At 32.8% G+C, this 15296-nt stretch overlaps 1 protein-coding gene across 2 annotated transcripts; it reads left to right on the top strand.

The window, feature by feature from the left end:
* Window positions 1–1092: 1092 nt before the first annotated feature.
* Window positions 1093–14392, top strand: LOC108141913. Of its 2 annotated transcripts, none has more exons than XM_041709127.1 (4): window positions 1093–1116; window positions 12789–13150; window positions 13207–13379; window positions 13631–14392. In XM_041709127.1, exons 2-4 carry the CDS (start codon window positions 12801–12803, stop codon window positions 14179–14181), a joined length of 1074 nt encoding a protein of 357 aa, XP_041565061.1. In that variant the 5' UTR covers window positions 1093–1116; window positions 12789–12800; the 3' UTR covers window positions 14182–14392. The 2 variants fall into 2 exon arrangements, with proteins under 2 accessions (XP_041565061.1, XP_017121026.1); XM_017265537.2 differs by lacking the exon at window positions 1093–1116 and adding an exon at window positions 1918–2350.
* Window positions 14393–15296: the final 904 nt, after the last annotated feature.

The raw sequence follows: 15296 nt of genomic DNA, 5'->3' as shown, positions 1-15296 counted from the left end.
TCTTTTTATTGCAGGTGGTATTAAATTCGGAACGAGCCGGATTGGACGTTTATATGAAATAGCTTTTTAACTTAGTTCTTCGATAATTGGTAGTGGTTTATTATTTTAGAATCACGGTTTAAATTTGAATAAAATCGGACGACTAGCTTTCATGGGTTGACCGGAACTCTAAATAAAATTTTAATTTCTCTCATTTTTTTAAATTCTTTCGGATATAACAACAGATTAATAATTCAGAATTACCCTCTTAATTTTATTAAGATAGGGAGACGATATCGTACAGCTACCCTAGAAACGATAGAATATTTGAGTTTAAATCCATTGTAGCTTCAATTTTTTTAAACATAAATGCAAATGTTTTGAAATTTACGTGTTTTAAAGAATAATTAGTTTTTGCAATAGCTGCAAGGATATACAAACTTTGTCTTGCCGAAGCTAGTTTCCTTTCTTGTTTAGCTTATAACAAGGCACTTGAATTTTAACGGGTTAATTTTAGGAACACCCGACCACTCAATTACACGTGCACGTTCATGGTTACAAACATCAAGACATCGCCAGCATATACATAAGTGCATAGTAAAGTCAGATAACTTATAAGGAAGGTCATATACATACAAAGTAAACAATAACGGGCCGAACACCGATCCTTGTGGAACACCACGGCTTACATTTTCAGATTAAGACGAATATACAAGCAGAATTTTTGAAAACCAGTTTTGAAAGCAGCACAAATACTAAATTGCTTCAGGGGGCGATTAAACGTCGACAAAGTTTTGAAAGACTTAATTAATAAAGTCAGATCGGTTAGGCCGACTGTTTTTGAATGAAAGTATTTATCCAATAAGCCTTTTTAATATATAAAATTTATATTTATATTATATATTAATATATTAGGACTTTATCAGTTACCAATTTTAATTTATCTTAAAGCGCTTAGACTTAATACACCCTGCGGTTTCAGTTATTAAGAAAAACATGTTTTAAGGACCTATGATAGGCAAAACTCACTTGCTTGACTTCAGTATTCAATTAGACATGGTCAATTCATGGTATGTTTAAAAGTCTTGTCTCGATTTAACTTTTCTTAATCTAAAGGCGACCTACATTTAAGCAAAGGTAAAATAAACAATGGAATTTAAAATGCGCAGTGATCACTTCATATTTAAATTATTGTATTATATAGACTAGTAAATCACAACGCAACTTTGAACGAGACTATAAATTTTTTGCAGATTTATTTATATTGTGATATCAAAATCTTTTATGACTATTAAAACTAAAATCTTTAATAAAAGATGGCTTTTATTTATTTAGTTTAGATATTAAGGGTGTGCGTGTTCTCGCAGCTCACGGTGCTCTGGCTTAAAAATTTAGTCGATTAAAGCATCGGCTGGTTGAAGCTAGCTTCCGTTCAAGCTTCATTTGTTCATTTGTTGCCTGCCGCTATTTTTGATAAGTGCATAATAATAGATATCAATAAAAGGTTTTTGCAGTGCATGTGAATTTTTGTTGCAAAAGAACGGGATTCCCACTTTAACATATTTTACAATCTAGTAAATTTTAAATTGATTGAAAAAAAATTTAAAAGTCACGATAGAGAAAATTATAATGTCAAGGCTAATAAACTACTTCAAAATTTTTAGACATGTGTGTTATTTACTTTTACACTTTATTTTCTTGCCATTCGGTTAGTCCAAATTTTTATTGTAACTATAAATTATTTTTTTTTATCATAGATAATGACGTCAAGCCACATTGGAATTTTCTAAAGGTATTTCTGTGTTTCTCTCTTGTCTTCATTTTTGCTTCTGTCAACTTTTTAAGGGTATATTGTATTCGTTGCAAATCCGTCAATCTGTCCGTCTGTATGATCGTCGAGATCTCGGAAACTATAAAAGCTAGAGACATGCAACTTGAGGAGTCACGCCCACTCGAACGCCCAAAAATCGTGAAAGTATGTAGTGCCACTCTTACACATGTCAGACCATAAGTGTTGGACTTTGTGTGCATGTTTCGGTCATATTTTCAAAATCAAATATTTTCAAAATTGAGCTAATATTTAAGAAGTTATCAGCCCTGTTACAGTTTTCACTTCCAAAAGGCTAACACCGATTCGAATTTCCCAGACCTGTTCCAATTTTCACTTCCGAAAGATTTACACGGAATCTAAGTTCCCTCTCTTAATTCTCTGTTAACTTCCGCAATAAACTCGGGGAAACTTTTCGGCAAGCATTTGGCTGACGGATTCAGATCCGTAAGAACAGAAATTAGTTCTTTTAAAATACTTTGTCATAACTTAAAGTGCAAATTCAATATTTACCTTACCTGTTTTAAGAACATAAAAGACTTGGTAAGTAATAACATATTTGACTTTTTAAAAATTATTTTGTGATGGAACCTCAGAATCGCGAGGATTCTAACCTACTGGAGTTCTGCAATTCCGCCGCCCCTGATCTAGTTTCCGAACGAATTTGATAGAAACAAAGTATAGGTTGTCATGGTACGAGCAAAAAATTATTTTTAGGGGCTTATTTTTAGCAAGCGCTTTTCGGTTTGTTTTATATGGTTAGAAGTGTAAAGTATCTAAGTTTAGTTCAGTTAATTGTGCAAAGCGTGTTGTGTTGGGACCTTTTTCATCGTCCTTGGCAACTTTGGTCCCAAACACTACTCATGAAAGGTTATCAACACTGGGGCCAAGCAAATGATTCACGCACAAAATTTAAAATACAAAATGTAACATGGTAACATGGGCAATCCAGGGATGCCCTAAGTCGGGTCCAATTTTCTCAATAAGGAAAATAAATAAACCTTTGTCAATCCGGTATGATTTCAAAAATCTGCAAAACTTTCAGTTATTAAAGTAATTTCGAAATAATAGTTACTTACTGGCGATCTGGCATATAAATAATGTTATCATTGCATCTTAAATTTCGGTTATTGCGTTTAAAGTCCAACAGTTGTTGTCTTCTCAACTCGTTATTTGCCAAAAGTTCCAAAAAAAATTGTTAAAATCAAACCAACAATCTTTGTATTATTTCGGGCAACACAGCCGATTTCCACACAAGTTGTTCAACACTATTGTTGGTCATTGTTAAAGGAAGTGATGAATCCCTTAAAATAAGTAGAATTTGTTTTTTTTTTTTTGCTACCAATGATTGTTTGACTGATTTTAGATCTGCGCCGGAAAATCAAGGTTTGATCGGTGGAGGATTTCATCAATTTAAATTTGTAAAGCAGTGTAACAAGGCTATTTAGTCGAAGTGTGGCCTCATTAGTTACCGTAATTTTTTGCTTTGGAAGGTTCGCTCCTCGAGAAAATAACTTTGCAGTAAGCTATTTAGTCGCCGATTTCAGCGAATTGCGAAGCAATATTTCATTGAGACTAATGCTTAGAATGCTGTACAATAATGTTGCTTAAAATGGTTTTTTAAAGCTTAGAACTGTTAATACTTTTTTAAGATTTATTTTTAAGCCCTTTCGCTCAGGACATTTATATTTGTGTATTTTAATAAAAAAGGCATACTTAACAGAGATGTTTAAAAATATATAAGTATTCGATTACTTCTTTGCAGAAGTTTAAATCAATTTGGTTTCTTCCGAATAGGTGGTCTCAGCTGCTTATTGTGCTTATTGTAACAAAAATAGTAAAATTTGGAAATCCCATGAATCCCTTTTATGTTTTTCCATATTTCTTGTAAATTTAGCTGTCTGGTATAACAACTTTTTGGACCTCGTTATCTGCAACACTTCTATTTTTATAACTAGTCTAACTCCATCGACGGATCCCTTTCCTTGTGAGCTTGCAAAAAAATGCATTATTGACCCGCACTGCAGGTGGTTTACAAAATCAAAAAGGGCTGGATAGTATCCATTCATTTTTAAACTGAGAGCAGAGCCTTCAAAAAAAATTCATTTTTTTAAAAAAATTCTTCCAATGCGGACAGTTTTCTTTGTGTTCCACTTTTTTTTGTCATATGCTAGAGGAGTAAACTGATATTTTAAATCTTTTATGCACTTCTAGCAATTGCTTTTCATGCACTACTAACGAGTAACAGGTATAAAAACAGCTAATCTTCAGAATTGTATTGTGTTTCGTACTAAATAATAATAATAATAACGTTTGGAGTTTAGCCAACGCAAACTGTGCACCCTGGTCCCAAAGTAGGTCAAAAGTCGGTTTTTTTTTTTGATTTAATATATGCCAATATGCAAGTTCATGCAATATTGAATAAAGAGTCAAAAAATCTACTAAAAAGAGATTAATTAGTTAGCTGATCGAAATGATTGTGAAGTAATTGGAATTGATTAAAATGTCAAGTAAAAAATATAAATATTTTTATAATTTCGACAAAAACTTAAAAAACGCTGCATTTTTTCGCAATGCGTTGCTTAGCTTTAGAATTCCTTTCGGTTACCCCACGGAAATTAAGTGATTCCTTTAAAATTAAATTCATTAGTCAGAAAACTACCAAAGTCTTTCGTCGACTTCGACCATTTTTGCTTTAGTTTTCGGGAATTTCAATTTTGAGTATGAACTTAATTTTTTCTCAAATCTTCTCATACTAAAACTGAAATACATACACAAAACTTATAACAATACATACACTGAAGAGCCGTATGATGTCATCATAAAAAAATATGAATAAAAAAATTTTTTTTTTTTAATTTGTGAATATGCAGATGCAAAGATGAATGAAAAAAAATAAAAACAAGAAAGGAATCAAACTTCGGCAAACCGAAGTTCATATACCCTTGCAGCAATTGCAAAAATTAAAGAACATTTAATTGAAATTATGATTTACTTGCGTGTATGTTTAAAAGCCTCGAAGCTATGATGATTTACAGCTGAATTATTTGAGTTCCTATGGCAGCTATATGATATAGTTTTCCGATTTTAATAAAAAATAAAAAAAGCGTAATTCTGAACTGTCAAATAATTAAATAATCAAAAAGAATTTCTAAAAAAATTACATAATACAAGAATAATTTGTTTTTTTTAATTTTTATTTTTCCCATGGAGCTTTATATTATAGTCGTCCGATTTTGATTAAATTTAAACCGTAATTCTGAGATATTTGACCATTACTATTTTTCGAAGAAAAACAAAAAAATTTTAAAACAGCAAAGTTAGAATTTTTTTCATTTATTTTTCCGATTGTTCTTATGGGAGCTATATGCTATAGTCGTCCGATTTTGATGAAATTTAAACCGTAATTCTGAAATATTTAACCATTTCTATGTGTCGAAGAACTAAAAAAAATTTTAAAAAACAGCTAAGTTATAATAGACGGACATGGCTAGATCGAATCTCCTAGTGATGCTGATAAAGAATATATATACTTTATAGGGACGGAAACGTCTCCTTCACTGCGTTGCAAACTTCTGACTGAAATTATGATACCCCCTGCAAGGGTATAATGTTTAAGATTTATAGTTACAGTTTACAGTTTACAGACGGACTCCCTGATTCAAAAAATGTCACTCAAGATTTTTTGTATGGTACCATTTTTTAAAGTGTGAATAACGTTGTTCACCTGTTTTCATGCCAATTTTATTTCTTATTTCCAGTTCTTTTTAACCGATTTCGGTCTTCGATAGCTTATTTAACTAGAATTAGATAATTCTTCAATTTTTAACGATAGGTTTCCTTTTATAGATGTTAGAGCTCGAAAAAGTTTGAATAAAATGCAAAAACTGAAGTTTTGACAACATAAATTGAAACCCGAAAATAATTTTATCACTTTATCTTGAAGTTGAAATATTCACGATAAAATAATAAATAAAATAAATTAAAAAAATAAAATAAAATTGACATGAAATCAGGTGAAAAACGTTATCTACACTAAAAATTAAAAATAAAATTATGGTACCATGCAAAAAAATCTTGAGTGTCAATTTTTGAATTAGGGAGTCCATATGCACCGAAAAATCAAGGTTTGTTGTCTGGAGGCTTTCATCGATTTGAATTTGTTCTATATTATTAATATTGGCAGCTCGGGACCAAAAGTTGATAAATCTAAACCACTTAATATTCTTTAGTGATAGAAAAAAAATATTTATTTCTTGTGGGTTCTACTTAAATATGCTTATTGTGCTTATTGTAACAAAAATAGTAAAATTTGGAAATCCCATGAATCCCTTTTATGTTTTTCCATATTTCTTGTAAATTTAGCTGTCTGGTATAACAACTTTTTGGACCTCGTTATCTGCAACACTTCTATTTTTATAACTAGTCTAACTCCATCGACGGATCCCTTTCCTTGTGAGCTTGCAAAAAAATGCATTATTGACCCGCACTGCAGGTGGTTTACAAAATCAAAAAGGGCTGGATAGTATCCATTCATTTTTAAACTGAGAGCAGAGCCTTCAAAAAAAATTCATTTTTTTAAAAAAATTCTTCCAATGCGGACAGTTTTCTTTGTGTTCCACTTTTTTTTGTCATATGCTAGAGGAGTAAACTGATATTTTAAATCTTTTATGCACTTCTAGCAATTGCTTTTCATGCACTACTAACGAGTAACAGGTATAAAAACAGCTAATCTTCAGAATTGTATTGTGTTTCGTACTAAATAATAATAATAATAACGTTTGGAGTTTAGCCAACGCAAACTGTGCACCCTGGTCCCAAAGTAGGTCAAAAGTCGGTTTTTTTTTTATGTTAATATATGCCAATATGCAAGTTCATGCAATATTGAATAAAGAGTCAAAAAATCTACTAAAAAGAGATTAATTAGTTAGCTGATCGAAATGATTGTGAAGTAATTGGAATTGATTAAAATGTCAAGTAAAAAATATAAATATTTTTATAATTTCGACAAAAACTTAAAAAACGCTGCATTTTTTCGCAATGCGTTGCTTAGCTTTAGAATTCCTTTCGGTTACCCCACGGAAATTAAGTGATTCCTTTAAAATTAAATTCATTAGTCAGAAAACTACCAAAGTCTTTCGTCGACTTCGACCATTTTTGCTTTAGTTTTCGGGAATTTCAATTTTGAGTATGAACTTAATTTTTTCTCAAATCTTCTCATACTAAAACTGAAATACATACACAAAACTTATAACAATACATACACTGAAGAGCCGTATGATGTCATCATAAAAAAATATGAATAAAAAAATTTTTTTTTTTTTAATTTGTGAATATGCAGATGCAAAGATGAATGAAAAAAAATAAAAACAAGAAAGGAATCAAACTTCGGCAAACCGAAGTTCATATACCCTTGCAGCAATTGCAAAAATTAAAGAACATTTAATTGAAATTATGATTTACTTGCGTGTATGTTTAAAAGCCTCGAAGCTATGATGATTTACAGCTGAATTATTTGAGTTCCTATGGCAGCTATATGATATAGTTTTCCGATTTTAATAAAAAATAAAAAAAGCGTAATTCTGAACTGTCAAATAATTAAATAATCAAAAAGAATTTCTAAAAAAATTACATAATACAAGAATAATTTGTTTTTTTTAATTTTTATTTTTCCCATGGAGCTTTATATTATAGTCGTCCGATTTTGATTAAATTTAAACCGTAATTCTGAAATATTTGACCATTACTATTTTTCGAAGAAAAACAAAAAAAATTTTAAAACAGCAAAGTTAGAATTTTTTTTCATTTATTTTTCCGATTGTTCTTATGGGAGCTATATGCTATAGTCGTCCGATTTTGATGAAATTTAAACCGTAATTCTGAAATATTTAACCATTTCTATGTGTCGAAGAACTAAAAAAAAATAAAAAAACAGCTAAGTTATAATAGACGGACATGGCTAGATCGAATCTCCTAGTGATGCTGATAAAGAATATATATACTTTATAGGGACGGAAACGTCTCCTTCACTGCGTTGCAAACTTCTGACTGAAATTATGATACCCCCTGCAAGGGTATAATGTTTAAGATTTATAGTTACAGTTTACAGTTTACAGATGGACTCCCTGATTCAAAAAATGTCACTCAAGATTTTTTGTATGGTACCATTTTTTAAAGTGTGAATAACGTTGTTCACCTGTTTTCATGCCAATTTTATTTCTTATTTCCAGTTCTTTTTAACCGATTTCGGTCTTCGATAGCTTATTTAACTAGAATTAGATAATTCTTCAATTTTTAACGATAGGTTTCCTTTTATAGATGTTAGAGCTCGAAAAAGTTTGAATAAAATGCAAAAACTGAAGTTTTGACAACATAAATTGAAACCCGAAAATAATTTTATCACTTTATCGTGAAGTTGAAATATTCACGATAAAATAATAAATAAAATAAATTAAAAAAATAAAATAAAATTGACATGAAATCAGGTGAAAAACGTTATCTACACTAAAAATTAAAAATAAAATTATGGTACCATGCAAAAAAATCTTGAGTGTCAATTTTTGAATTAGGGAGTCCATATGCACCGAAAAATCAAGGTTTGTTGTCTGGAGGCTTTCATCGATTTGAATTTGTTCTATATTATTAATATTGGCAGCTCGGGACCAAAAGTTGATAAATCTAAACCACTTAATATTCTTTAGTGATAGAAAAAAAATATTTATTTCTTGTGTCTTCTACTTAAATATGCGTTAAAATGAATTGAATCGATTTACTACTTTTTTTCTAAATCCAAAATATGGAGGTTTAAATGAACTTAATATAACTTTATATTTTAAAAAGTTCAATCTTTTAAGAAGATAAACTACCGCATTTCGTCTTCCTAACTGTACAAGGAAAAAATTACATATTTTTTGCCAAAAAATTATATTTCTGGCACAAGTGCGACCTTGGAATAACAAAGCTAATAGTTAATTAAGTTTGATAACGGTACAGATCGGAAACAACCAGGTCAAAGTTAAAATTTGATTATAAGTCGCTGGTATTTGCCCTAGTTGATGTTGTTATAGTATTTGGGACCTATCCCTTGAGATTTAATCAAAATCAGTTGCCTATTCCCTATGGCTGCCATATATCTGTCTTAATGATCTAAAGATTTTATGACAGAATTTATGATAGATTATTTATAATTTTTAAATCGAATCGAACGAAGCGCTTCCGATCCTATATGTATTCTTAACCAGGATCGATAGCCGAGTCAGTCTGCACGCTCTTTGACTCTTGTGTTGTTTTGTGGGGGAATATTTAGATTGAAATTTGTTTGCTGAGTAACGGGTATCTAATAGTCGGGGAGTTCAACAATAGCGTTCTTTCTTATTATGTGTGCACTGATTTCTACAGTTGCCAAGGAAATGATCTGGAAAAGTTTCATAAATTTGGTTGTTTTCGATCTATCCCTTGACCGCAAAAGTATTAAATCTTCAGCATACCGAACTAAGCTTCCGTTCCCTTTTTTGTTTATTTTCAGTGTGAGCTCAGAGTTTTGCGAGCGTTTGTATCTGTCAATGGGTTGAAAAGGAAGAGCAAAAGCAATAGCACACATAGTTGGTACTGCCTTCGGTTTTAGCCAAAGTGATGTGATGGAGGTGGAGTAGAGATATGAGCGGCAATTTTGGTGGTGGTTCTAAAGTTGAAGTTTGCCCTAAAATTGTTTGCCTTAGTCTATTTTGTTTAATTTTTACAAATGGCGATTTCAAGTTGTTGTTTGCAGGGGCAAATATTAGAGAAAAGAAAAATTTTGGTTTGGGCAAAAATTCTTGAAGGGGGTAGTCAGGTTTAAAATGCCTTTTTTTCAACAACATTTTTTTGTTATTTATTGATATTTGACATTCACAACTTTTTTATAGTATATCGTAAGGCATGTTATTACCTACAAAATAAAAAAAATTTTCAATTTTCATTAATATCTGGCCAAGTTATGGGCGATCTAATGACGCCGTGTTGAAAAACGGTCGCCATGATTTCTCATCTACAAGTCATCTGAAACACGAAAATCAAGGTTATTCGTAAAGAGCACATAAATGGCTATCGCATGACACTCAATTTTGAAAAAATATTGATCAATAAACAAATGGTGATAGTTTTCGTGATTTTTCGTTTTTTTTCCACATTTTTTCAACATTAACTGCTTTATATTGTTATTAAATATCAATTTACAATAAAGGCCGAGGATCATGCAATAGCCAGGTCTTTTCTGAACATTTAAAAAAAATTTTGAATGAAATCGGCCCAGTAGATCGGCTGGAATCGTGGCGACCACCAAAAAAAAACGCGTTTCGAGATAAACGCGTTTAAAGTTTGAGTACGGGAAACACATGCCTTAGTCGAAAGAAAATCATCGTACCTCTAATCAGCAATGACTGCTCCATACAATACCCCTTCTTCTTTCTAACTTATTTCTAAGGGCATATAGTGACTGAAAATGAAAAAAAAAGAAATCGATTTTTTGAAAATTCTAAACCTGACTACCCCCTGAAGGCTTGAGTTAGTTGTCAATTCACAATTTTAGATTACTGTACTTGACGGAAATTGGCCTTCGCTTGAATAAGACATCAAGCATACAATTTGTCAATACACTTTTTATTTTTTGCAATATCCTTATGTTGCAAAATTGCCACAGGTGAATAAAGAAAAAACGCTACCTTGTGCCAAATTTTTTTTTTGTTTTCCTTACAGTGCTAAAATTATTTAGAACTCTTTCTTTGCAAACTGAATACAATTTTTACTATAGAGAGCAACATATAGCACATCGACGGAGAGGCAAAAGTTTGTAACTCCATAAAAATTCTTTTAAAGTCTTCAGATATATAAAGCAGATGTATAATCACAAGAGATTTAGACTTTTACCTAATTTAGTCAGTACTTTATGAACAGTTGTCCAGTTGTCAACTAGCTTTTTTTTAACATTTGCTTCCCCATCAGTCTCGAATTTCACTTCAACAACATTCTTCACATCAAACTGGGCGAAACCGTTTTAATTATCACCGTAAGTTCGCTGCAGGCGACCTTTAATAATCCATCGATTTCAATCCTAATATGATGTCCTGCATTTTGTAGTCTTTTAAGTAGTGTAACGTTACGCCCAATTTCGGTTAACATAATTATAAGTCCACATATCGAGAGTCGCAGAGACTTCTCCGCTTTCCTTTTGAGATCAGCGCACGCTTGTCTTTTTTTCCTTTTGCGCATTCCGGCTCATTGTTGTCGAGTCAGGTCGTACACATCAACATTTTCTCCATATTCTCCAATGTTACGAGGCTTCGAAATCCAGAACCCATTACTGCGGGAAAGGGGCGCGGTTCTAAATGGCCCATTTGGCGAACTTCTCCGTTACCAACATTTTGTCTAGACTAGACACCTTTTTGCCTGCACTGGCTTTCGTAAGGAGAGCCAGCATATGTCACGGGACAAATTGGAAATTTGAAGTTTTCCGCAAGTACTGCAATAAACCTAGACTTCCAGAAGAGTTTTTTCTCATGAAAAATATCTTCCACATATGTAATGCTTACGTTTAGGAGCTATGGTGTATAACACGCGTTCTATGTTATTATTAATATGTTCTTGCGATTTTTTTAATTCTGAACTTTCGATGCAGCGCACATGAACTCAATCAGTTATTGACATCGAATTATTAAGCAAAACAAAGCTAGTAAAACACATTTAACAGACACACATACATAGACATTAAGGTGCTTTCAAGTCACCGTGGTGTTTGTAGGGAACCCGGGTGATACATGTGAATTTTACTTACTTGTATTCTTTGTTCAGTGCCTTTTTTTAATACTTTTTCTTGAACATTTCCTTCGAGTGTAAGTATTCCTTGCATAGAGGGCCGAAAAGTTAGATGGGGGACAGTTGAAATGTTTGGCTGACAAATAACAAATAGGTTAGCCTGCAGACAGACGAAAGAAATTGACTACTTGATTCGTCTCTCTCTAAACTTGAACCTTCGAGGGATCTGTTTCTTGCTATTTCAAAGGGTCAGCCAGAGAGATGAATTCAGTCATCCCACCCTTGTAGTTGAAGAGCGACCTGGTTTTTACCTGGCTTAAACGGATAGCTTTGGATTTACGGGTTAGTTTGCCCCTTGTTCTTCTTGTCATGAGAGCACGGACGGAAAGTAACAGGAACATCCTGACACCGTCAGTTGTTACGTAACCCGCTTTCCGCAACCTCATCGAACCTCTCGAGCGACCTGGCTCTGGCCTGGTTCAAGCGGAGGGCCAGAGGAACCCTTAAAATAAATTTCCCTATAAATGAAAAATCGGTCTTGCACGTATAGAAAAGGATATTGAATTGATCTCAACAGAAGGACGTAAAGTTAAAAAGGTGTATTAAATCAATAGTCAAGTCTCTAACAGTTCTGAAACGTAAAAGTTCTGATTTTTTTTGCCTGTTGCAGAAGTTGGGGCTTTGAATGTTGCATGCTAAGAAATTACAAATTTGTCAATTAAAGGTTTAGCAATCTACCAAAAAATTTTCTAGAAAAGCATATTAAAAACCTTGGCCCAAGTTTTTTGGACTGATCACTAATACACCGACGTAACACAGCTGTTTCAGCTGTTTTGTCAATTGAAATTTCAGCCAGTTAAAATTGTACGGAGCAAGTGTCCGAATTTTAGCAATTCAGAAGTTCAGTTGTTTGGGGAACATCCAAAAGGATTATTTTGCGAGATATTTTTTCGATTAAAAAACAAAACAAATTATTAATAACAGAACTGACTAATTTGTCAATCTGAAAAATGAATATAATATTCTGGAATAGTTAGATTGTTTCTAGGAGCTTGTTGTAACCTTGAAAATTTCATTAAAAAAACAAAAAAAAATGTGATCATCAAGTCACCGCCCTCAATCTTATTGGCCTTTTTTCATCAATTAACATTTCTTTGAAAATTAATTAGATATTGTTCTGATGCATTTTAAGGTCAAAAACAGAATGAATTTTATGACAAATTGGTGCATTGGCTTTTATTTTGCAACCTCGTTTTCTTTTATGACCTGCACTGGTCATGGGAGACTGATTGAGCCACCCAGTAGAGCGTCAGCTTGGCGCTTTGGATTTCAAACACCACCAGACTACAATGATCATGAACTATATTGTGGCGGGTTTGCCCGACAGTGGTCAAAAAACAATGGTAAATGTGGAGAATGCGGAGACGCTTGGGATGTGCCGGAGCCACGCCCCCATGAATATGGTGGGCAATGGGGACTAGGTGTAATCGTGCGGAGTTATGTTCCAGGATCCAAAATGACTATACGTGTAGAACTAACTGCAAGTCATATGGGGTAAGACAAAATTATGTACAGCGCTGCTCCATGTTAAAAGACATTTATCTTTACAGATATTTTGAGTTTCGGTTGTGTCCAAATCAAATCGCTAAACAGTCTTGCTTTGATCAAAATGTATTGCTAATACTAGATGGCTCTCCCTCCCAACCACTTCCAACGGACCTTGATATTCGTTTTTATCCGCGAAACGGAAGTCGCATATATGAAATACATGCACGACTACCTGGTAATTTTGTTTTTAAATTATATAATTTTTTAATATTTTGCAAACTAAACTTCTTCTATAATGCCTTAAATTTGACTTGAAACTAATTTTTGTTACCAAAGATCTTAATTTGGTGTCAAATCCTGAGTACGATAAGAAACAAAAACCAAATTAAACAAGCTAAAATGTTAAAAAAATATAATCTTTTAAAGAGTTCGGCTTGTAAATTAATGATCCATATTTTTAAATATGTCACCTTTGTATTGTTGTAGATTTTACGTGTGATCAATGCGTTCTGCAATGGCGTTATGTTGCCGGCAATAATTGGGGCATGTGTAGCGATGGTAATGGAGCCATTGGATGTGGCCCACAAGAAGAGTTTCGTTCATGCTCGGATATTGCGTTAACTACAGATGCTCTAACTCTTAATGGCCCTAGTCGTCCTTTGTACCCAACATCTGCAACACATAATAGAACATCAACCAAAACGGAGCAGAACTCAAAAAAAAATCACAGAAACAAATTTATTTATCCTTCTTTATGGGCGCTAGTAGCGATATTTTTATTGTTTATATGTTGTGTTGGGGTTTTTTACATTTTCAATACTAACAAACCATTTTGTTCAAAAAAAAGAATTAGTAATCTAAAAAAAAAACTTATGTCTTGGATTTCAATTCGAAAATCCATGCTTGCATGTGATGCATTTAAAACCGCTCAAACTCTTAGCGATGTTAAATTTGAAAGCCCACCAATACCCCCTCCACGACCTAAAAGATTAGATCAGCTAGCTAAAAAGCAGTCAAATGAAACAATAAAGGTCTAATTATCATTTAGTTATGTTTATGTCGACGTACAGACAAAGCTTCATTATGATATCACACATATTTAACAATGTATTTATGTTCATTAATTAAGATTAACACTAGAATATACAATTTTAAAGCCACCAGAGTAATTTAGTTTAAGAATGTAAAGATCTACTTGTTTATAATTTATTTATTTTACGAAACAATACATCTAAAAGTATACAAGAATTCTGCGATTCAATTTTGATAAAACAAAGTATGGCTTCAACAGAGAGGAGACCCCATTCGTAAGTTCTGCAAATTTCAGCATGCTCATTGTACTTTTGAAACCAACCACTGATATAACAGGGAAGGAAATTTTAAGAGACCTATATCGTATATAGATGCGGAACATGAAGATTTGCGGCAGCGAAATAACCTAAATCAACCTGAGCAATCTAGACGTGCAACTGAGGTAAAGTATCCCGGAAGCAGAAGAAGCAGCAGAAGAACGCAGCTACAAAGACAACGTGGTATGAGAAAGTACGGCAAAGGCATGACGAACTGATATAAAAGTCGAGCATCATAACCTGAAATCGTTCATTAACAAAAATCCTGTAACCCTAGGTTTACCACTTAACATCATCGTCGAACTAAGCTAGGATGCTTTTTTACGAAACATTATTTACTCAACAGTAATCCTCGACTATCATCACCGTGGGAAGGTCTTCATCACTGCTATCGCCAAAAGGGTAATTGCGTTCTAAATTCTTTTATCTTCAGTTCCCAACCAAGGCGCGGTTCGCAATTTGGTTTGGATAAATAATGAATTCAGTTTACTGGTGTTAAATAAACGAGTATAGAGATCATCGGAACTGGTGCGCGATTCCAAGTTCATTCTATAGCCATACCTTTAAGTTTCTAAAACCTTTTGTAAAAGGTTATTTCGACTAGCTCAAAGTAAAATCGTCAAAAAGGTAAGCGCGTTCTAAATAATTTTATCTTCATTTTCCAACCAAGGCGCGGTTCGCAATTTGGTTTGGGTAAATAATGAATTCAGTTTACTGGTGTTAAATAAACGAGTATAGAGATCATCGGAACTGGTGCGCGATTCCAAGTTCATTCTATAGCCATACCTTTAAGTTTCTAAAAC

The sequence above is a fragment of the Drosophila elegans genome, unplaced genomic scaffold (genome assembly GCF_018152505.1).
Source record: "Drosophila elegans isolate 14027-0461.03 unplaced genomic scaffold, ASM1815250v1 contig_476, whole genome shotgun sequence".
NCBI classification, from domain to species: domain Eukaryota; kingdom Metazoa; phylum Arthropoda; class Insecta; order Diptera; family Drosophilidae; genus Drosophila; species Drosophila elegans.
This window is presented reverse-complemented; position numbering and strand designations above follow the sequence as displayed.

Bases quoted from the DNA above. Each gene is read 5' to 3' on its own strand.
- LOC108141913 (XM_041709127.1), top strand. From the start codon at position 12,801: ATGAATTTTATGACAAATTGGTGCATTGGCTTTTATTTTGCAACCTCG. The intron at 13,151-13,206 runs GTAAGACAAAAT...TTATCTTTACAG, and splicing joins CTAACTGCAAGTCATATGGG to ATATTTTGAGTTTCGGTTGT. The intron at 13,380-13,630 runs GTAATTTTGTTT...GTATTGTTGTAG, and splicing joins AATACATGCACGACTACCTG to ATTTTACGTGTGATCAATGC.